Source organism: Schistocerca cancellata, chromosome 6, assembly GCF_023864275.1.
Source record: "Schistocerca cancellata isolate TAMUIC-IGC-003103 chromosome 6, iqSchCanc2.1, whole genome shotgun sequence".
Lineage (NCBI taxonomy): Eukaryota > Metazoa > Arthropoda > Insecta > Orthoptera > Acrididae > Schistocerca > Schistocerca cancellata.
The window spans coordinates 678,201,809-678,210,284 of record NC_064631.1 but is presented as its reverse complement, the minus strand read 5'-3'; the positions used below and the strand labels follow the sequence as shown (position 1 = coordinate 678,210,284).

The 8,476-nt window shown below is 38.1% G+C and overlaps 1 protein-coding gene across 2 annotated transcripts in view; it reads right to left on the bottom strand.

Annotated features, from left to right (window-relative positions):
• Positions 1-2,620: 2,620 nt before the first annotated feature.
• Positions 2,621-8,476, bottom strand: part of LOC126190978 (MAU2 chromatid cohesion factor homolog) — a 203,301-nt gene continuing 197,445 nt past the window's right edge. Inside the window, exon 10 of one of the 2 annotated variants that reach the window (XM_049931647.1) lies at positions 2,621-4,238. In XM_049931647.1, the coding sequence (XP_049787604.1) occupies positions 4,042-4,238 (197 nt within the window). In that variant the 3' untranslated portion in view covers positions 2,621-4,041. The remainder of the gene's footprint in view (positions 4,239-8,476) is intronic. The other variant, XR_007538303.1, reaches the window with a different exon arrangement.

Here is an 8,476-nt window from a genome sequence, read left to right as displayed (position 1 = left end):
AAGCACCATTAATGCAGAAAAACTATTGGATAGAACCAACAGGTGACAAGTGACCAGACACACACAAATGAACACCTGATATGAGAAATGAATTGAAATAACAACATATGCATATGTGAGGCTATCAGCAAATTAATGGCTTAACCCTCCTGCTATGAAGAAATGGCACTGGAAAGCTCTTGGCATTAGAAACAGCAGTTCCTGTGTTTTACATTGACATGATTTTGGGGTACATTGTATTTGTTTCATAAAATAACTGAACATTCGTAACAATTTCAAAATTGGCATATTGAACAATTTTTTGTTGTTTAGACCACTACGGCATTGACGTTTATCATCATTAAGTAGAATGGTATTAGGAAAGTGGATTAGATATGTATGCATGTTTTGGTGGTAGGAATATAGGAGAGAGGTATGAACTCTAACAAGGAAATTAATTTAACATTAACTGAATTTTCCGTCGCTGCTTGGAAGAACATGATAATATTGAAAAAGAAAACACTTCTTAACGTTCTGCAAAATTTGCAGAACATTAGGAAGTGTTTTCCTTTTTAATTTTAAATATTTTCTTCTTCAGTTTACTAATAGTGCATCCATTAGAATTAAACAACTCATTAATGTTCTTCTTTAAATGTAGCGTCGAAAAGAAATTCTTTGTCATGAAGACAAAGGTAAACATTTTTTCCTCTTGCAGTAGTAATAACAGATACCTGGTCGGTAGTTGCATAAAAGTTAAGGGGCGAAAGTAGTTTTTACTTACGACACGAAATGCCTGCTCGCAAGCTATCTACAAATGTCCGCTCACTAGGAACTATAAAGTCTCCATAATCAGCTATATACTGGCACAGTAAAGATTTTTTGATTGTGAACACCACACTGATCAGAGTTTGTTATGATTCTTAGCTTCTGTGGTCCTCTACAAGCATCGCACTCACTGCACAAATACATGGTGGGTTAGTTTTTTCCTGTGTTATGTACCCTTAGGCAGTAAGTCTACAGCTGCCTCTTGTAGTAACAGATATCTGCATATTTCCCTCCTGAATCCTGTTGTATTCTGATATGAGCACTATTGACTTTTTGTTGTGCATTCACAATTAGTCTGCTCTTCACGGCTGTCAGCTGCAGCAATTTTCATCTGAAAGATTTCAACTTTCCGGCAGGGAGTGATGAAATAAGAGAGATTAAAGCTTTTATTGAAAGTATTAGAAGACATATAATAGGATACCAGGACACTAGTTCTTGATACAGATGGTATGAGTGCCGTAAGACTCAGATACAGTGACAAATATTAACATTTCCAGATTTATGTCTTTCATAATGCAACTAATATGTTGGAAACTGTATAAATTTTTGTCTTCATGTCTCTTTCTATTTATGGCATTTGCCCCTGTTAGCCTGAGGTGGGAATCGGTGAATAATTTTATTTGCAGTGCCTGTCTAATATCAGTCCTAGTAGTCTAATTGTCAGCAGATAAAATGGTAATTGTTGAACTCTTGTCTGTCTGGATAAGGTGGACTGTCATCATCTGAAGACGTGGTACATATTTATATATCCTTAACATGTTTCTTATCAGCAAAACATATCACAGGCTGTGAGTATACAATCATCACATTTAATTGCCTGGCAGAGGGTTCATCGAACCTCCTTAACACTAATTCTCCACTAATCCACTCCCTAACTGCATGCGGAAGAAACCTATACCTTCTGCATGAACTTTTGATTTCCCTTATTATGACAATCGTTTCTCCCATGTAGGTCGGCATCACCCATATACTTCCGCATTTGGAGAAGAAAGTTGGTGATTGGTGGAGAAGATCCCGCCCACATTTAAAAAAGTCTTTATTTTAATGATTTTCACCCCAAATTCTGTGTAATGCCCGTGACACTTTCTCCCCTATTTCTCAATAATACAAAATGTGGTGCCCCTCTTTGAACTTTTTCGATGTATTCTGTTAATTCTATCTGGCAAGGATCCCACAGCAGGCAGCAGTACTCCAAAAGGGGACGGACAAGCGTAGTGTGGGCAGTCTCTCCAGTAGATCTATTGCGTTCCACCAATAAAACACAGTCTTTAGTTCACCTTCCCCAAAACATTTTCTATGTGTTCTATCCAATTTAAGTTGTTAATCGTAATTCCTAGGTGTTAAGCTGAATTTACATCCTTTAGATTTGACTGATTTATCAATATTATTGAGTTGCCAGAGTCACAGGTTGGCACTACAAAGAGTCTCACATTTATAGCTTTTGGCCATTAAGGCCTTCGTCAACAACACACACACACACACACACACACACGACACCAGTTTGCGTGAATGTGTGTGCATATGTCTGTCTATTGATGATGAAGGCCTTAATGGGTGAAAGCTATAATAGTGAGTGTCTTTTTGTTGTGCTTATCTGCGACTTGGTATCTCCACCATATGGTGAGTAGCAACTTTCCTTCTCATAATACTGTTATATTCCAGTCTGGAGTTTCCATTGTTTGATTTTTGACTGATTTATTGTGTAGTTTAACTGATTCCTTTTAGCACTAATGTGAATGACCTCATACTTTTCATTACTTAGGGTCAATTTCCAATTTTTGCACTATACAGATATCTTTTCTAAATGATTTTGCAATTTGTTTTGATCTTCTGATGATTCTACTACACAATGAAAGACGGCTGCTCAGATTGTCTGCCTCCAACTTATCTCATGGTGTGGTATGGTGCAAATACTTGGTCAACCATACATCTGTCACTTCATTTATAGTGCCTCTATCATGTGCATCATTAACACATCTACATCCGCACACACAATACATAAGCAGCCTATGCAAAACTTAGGCCAGTATTGCATTCTATGACACAACAAACTGATAAGCACACAAGCATCCGTTTGTGTTATCAGCAGGCTTCCATGGACCCTGTTGCAGCTTGGACACTTTTAACAATGTTAAGCTAAGCTATTTTCTCCAAAAACGGAGATTATGCCATTACTCCACTGGCAGTCTCATATATACACCTATCTACAATTCAAGTAAACTAGTGTTTATATTCTTAGTGCTGTACAAATGAAAATTTGAATGACACAAAGCAGAACAACACCTGCAGAGCTGTATCTACAAACCCTGTAAGTAGAAATTTCAACTATTGTTACTTTAACAAGAAATCAGGAAGTGCTAGAGCTATTATTAACCTCAATGTACTGTGTAATATGTAAAACAAAATAGTATCCACATAAATTTGTATTTCAGGGGACTGAGGATGCCTTTCAGAAAAGAAAGGCAAAATATGAAAACCATCATAGTAAGGAAAACTGTTTCAATGTGGAACATTTGCTTCATATAAACATTTTTAATAGGTGGGGAGAGGGAGGGGATGAGAGAGAGAGAGAGAGAGAGAGATTTAAAATAAGTAGGACATAATAAAACTCACATCACCAGAGTATCTCCAAAACGAGTTCTTTAACCGATCTTTTTATATAAATAGGAAATATTTACACAAACCATACCAGTCAGTTCTTATATCTAGCATAGTTCATTTCTTTAAAAAAATTAAGGCCACTTTGTATACAGCCACACAACAGTGCAGGCTCGATGTTTTGAAATTACAGATATGATGCTGACATTTAAGAATCTGAAACTGAGATGTCATGGTACTTCTTAACAGCTCACATTTTAAACATGAATTAATAATACTGCTCACATTGTCCTTGGCAGGAATAAGCGTTATGCAGTAAGTGAAGAAAGATATAAATATCAACAACAGCACATATAATCAACTTCCTGTGATGCTTCAGTCAGTAATACAATGGAGATTCCCTTGATAAATCCTCTCTGTGCAGTCTATAATTTTATTTGTGTTATCTGGAATCTGCTTGCAATGTTATTCACACACACCCGTAACCATTATGATTGCACTGTACACACAAGAAGTTACTGTACACGTCTTTTTCTCGCAGTGGCAACAGTCGATATTAAATCTTCTTCAGTTTTCCTGGGGTGTAACCAAACTGTCTTGAACGCAACACATCACCAGTGTTGGAACTAGTTGTCACCTTCATACTAGTAACGAACTTGATGTACTAGCTGGGTTACCTGTAATCACAGGAACATTTCCCTCTTTCCACGTTATTAAAACATGTTCTGGCAATTGCGATGACTGGAAATGGTCCTTCAGAAGCATCTGTGAGTAATTACAATGCATCTGGAATGCTTCATTCTCCCTTACAGGATCACCACAAAGCCTGTACAGATCTAAAAAAATAAAAGGAGGGAAAATTGCAGTCAGAATTTTGAGAAAATAACACACCAGTGCTGAGTTAATGTAAAACATACATATAATTGCTGCCTGATATTTTTCCATTTTCAGCTGATGATTGTTTTCCTGTATGGAAAACCATCGGAGGAGGAGATGGTGACACTTCTTGCTGTTCCCCTCAGTATGAAACTCTTCACTTAGCTACCACAAAAATATATACAAAATCTTGATGCGTACTATCACTGTGAGGCATAGTCCTGAGTCGTTTTACAGGACTATGCCTCACAAAGTTTGATGTCAGGATACTTTTTGGATATCAAAAGTCTGAATTCACATGACATGACAAAACAGTTCAGTATGCAATATAAGGAAGTACCTTTAAGTACAATTACTTTCAGGTAAGTTACTTAGAAGAAAGGTCTCCCTTCAAATATGCATTTTTTTTGTCTACATTAAATTACAATAATAAAACAGTAAAGAATGTTATGGTGCTGCAAAGCCATATGTATAATTTTCAGTACTAAAACAAACTGCATATAAATGTTCAAAAATAAGGCAGAACATATGAAAGGGATATCTAACAAATTCAGTGAAAAATATTTGTTTTAAAACTACAATCCTTCATCCAAAAACTATTGGTAAGTTTGACTCTTTCATACTTTGTAACCAAACAAAGATATCAAAATCATTGTTTACAGCCAAAAAATGTAGAGGCTCCTGTGTATTTTCTTGTTAATGTTGAGATACTGGCACCAAAAATGAAACACTTTCAAATACATCACAAAGCAAGTGGTAATTCATATTTAAGCTGAGAAAACAACAAATCAATGTGGTAAACTTTAAATTGTTTATAAAACTCTACACAATGTCTAACAATTCAGCATGAAATGAAGCCCCTACACACTGTGGTCAGAGCCTCCATACCTCATAACTTGGTATCAAAGCTGACCTGGATATTTCTCTCCATTTGGTTTACATGTGAGTTCACAAGCATCTACAGTGGCATGATGAAGTGCTATGAAGTAACAAAAACTGACACTCAGCTGTAGCCCAGACATATTCAACTGGTGATATGCAGGCTACAGTTCAGTACCTTTCATTCTTTGAATTCTTGTGATGCAACACTCAACAGAACTGAATGGGCATTATTCTGCTGAAATATTATGTGTGGAGCTGCAATACCTCACGTGCTACAAAAGTTCATATTCATGCAGTCTCCACTACAGCACATATTGTAGTGGGACTACACTGGGAGAGGGTGGCGGCGACATTTTGTCACTCAACATACAAGTGACATTGTTAGTATGTCTACTGCAGTCTGTAGCACTTCAAAGTTTCTGAACAATGGAAGCTGACCATTGTATGTATAAGATCCATTCATCTCCCAGCAGACAAATCTGAATCAGTGCAGAAAGTTCCAAATCCTTTACAGTACCACAATGTTGTCGAAGAATACTGAACTGTCTGTTATGACCTTGTGTTCAGCTGGCAGTCATTACATGCTGTGATCACAATACGGTGTGCTGCATACGAGTCTCTCATATCCACTTGGTCCACATAAACACTACTTACAGTGTAGCAATTATTGTAAAGACTGAAGCCATGTTATGGAAACCTGATCATTCTGCACACTTTACCCTCTTCACATGCTGATATGAGCCCTATGACAGTTATGAGGCATACTGGCACTTCCTTTCATGTTTCTACTCAGTATTGTCATCTTCACTGGCTGACAAAAGTGTAAAACTTACCTTCTTGGTCCTGAAGGGAGTATTTTGTGGCATACTATGTATGCAATTTGTGTCTGGACTCACTAGTTATTTGTGTTTCATCACTGCTAACATTGGATATCAAATAACATTTTGTGCAGTGATATTGTAAGTGCAATTTCTTGAATGTTATTTCACTGATTCGCACAAATTAACAAAGTCAAAGAACCAGTCTGGATTTAAGACAAGACCTAGATGAAGAGGAAAAACTGTCTATAGTACTTTTAAAGTTTTCCAAATTAACATCTGGCATGTCTGAAAAGATGATTGTAATACGTGTTTTACAAGCTTTGAATATGGTAGTGATATAAACACTTTAAATGTGAAAATCATCTAATAGTCTAGGGTTGCACAGTGAGTAATGGAAAGTTGAATATTAGGAATTGCCAGTAGACACATGAAAACAAGTGAGTGGATCGTGAAACAGATAGGTGGACGAGACGTAGTTAAATGTGTGGATGGCACCTGGGCCCAAGAAGTTTTTTACTGGATTCCAAGAGAAGATGAAACCACTGAGACAACGACGATAGCAGGCAGGTAGGTGACTTTGAAAATCATGCAAGAGCAAGAGGGGTACATACAGGGTGTTAGGGATATAGTTACAGATATTGTGATCATTGGTACCTTAATACATAGGTTTTTTTCCTTCTGTATCTAACAATCTCCCTGCAAACATTCACATAATTGACTACCTTATGTTTCTTCACCGTTGTAAATGCACGGTGGCATGGGCTACGACTATCAGTATATACTAACTATTTAGTGCCCACACTTGAATACTTGACCTGCTGTCCAGGGGAAAATAAAAAATTAATGGCTTACTGTGATATGTGTACCTGGATGTCCTAACCAACCTAAAGAACAAATACCTATGAAAGCTATAATTATTAGTCTGCAAATGAAGTAAATACTGATGCAATGTTAGTCAGTACACTGTCCTCGGCCATCAATAGAATTATCTGCACATATACCCCAAACACTCTGTAATACTTGGAAAAGTCTGGAGTCGGCTTTTATCCAAATAATGGCTGTAGATAATGTAGTATTATCATTGAACAAGCCATTATATAAGACAGTTTCAGTTTAAATTTTGCTAACCCACATCATTTAAGCATTTGTTACCTATGTGTGTCAATTATGTTATCACAGACATTTGCTACAATGGGAAAGTACCGTTTATATATTCTGTAAGGGTAACCGAGCTCTGCCTTATATATAGGGTTATTACAAATGATTGAAGCGATTTCACAGCTCTACAATAACTTTATTATTTGAGATATTTTCACAATGCTTTGCACACACATACAAAAACTCAAAAAGTTTTTTTAGGCATTCACAAATGTTCGATATGTGCCCCTTTAGTGATTCGGCAGACATCAAGCCGATAATCAAGTTCCTCCCACACTCGGCGCAGCATGTCCCCATCAATGAGTTCGAAAGCATCGTTGATGCGAGCTCGCAGTTCTGGCATGTTTCTTGGTAGAGGAGGTTTAAACACTGAATCTTTCACATAACCCCACAGAAAGAAATCGCATGGGGTTAAGTCGGGAGAGCGTGGAGGCCATGACATGAATTGCTGATTATGATCTCCACCACGACCGATCCATCGGTTTTCCAATCTCCTGTTTAAGAAATGCCGAACATCATGATGGAAGTGCGGTGGAGCACCATCCTGTTAAAAGATGAAGTTGGCGCTGTCGGTCTCCAGTTGTGGCATGAGCCAGTTTTCCAGCATGTCCAGATATACGCGTCCTGTAATGTTTTTTTCGCAGAAGAAAAAGGGGCCGTAAACTTTAAACCGTGAGACTGCACAAAACACATTAACTTTTGGTGAATTGCGAATTTGCTGCACGAATGCGTGAGGATTCTCTACCACCCAGATTCGCACATTGTGTCTGTTCACTTCACCATTAAGAAAAAATGTTGCTTCATCACTGAAAACAAGTTTCGCACTGAACGCATCCTCTTCCATGAGCTGTTGCAACCGCGCCGAAAATTCAAAGTGTTTGACGTTGTCATCAGGTGTCAGGGCTTGTAGCAACTTTAAACGGTAAGGCTCCTGCTTTAGCCTTTTCCGTAAGAATTTCCAAACCGTCGGCTGTGGTACATTTAGCTCCCTGCTTGCTTTATTCGTCGACTTCTGCGGGCTACGCGTGAAACTTGCCCGCACGCTTTCAACCGTTTCTTCGCTCACTGCAGGCCAACCCGTTGATTTCCCCTTACAGAGGCATCCAGAAGCTTTAAACTGCGCATACCATCGCCGAATGGAGTTAGCAGTTGGTGGATCTTTGTTGAACTTCGTCCTGAAGTGTCGTTGCACTGTTATGACTGACTGATGTGAGTGCATTTCAAGCACGACATACGCTTTCTCGGCTCCTGTCGCCATTTTGTCTCACTGCGCTCTCGAGCGCTCTGGCAGCAGAAATCTGAAGTGCGGCTTCAGCCGAACAAAACTTTATGAGTTT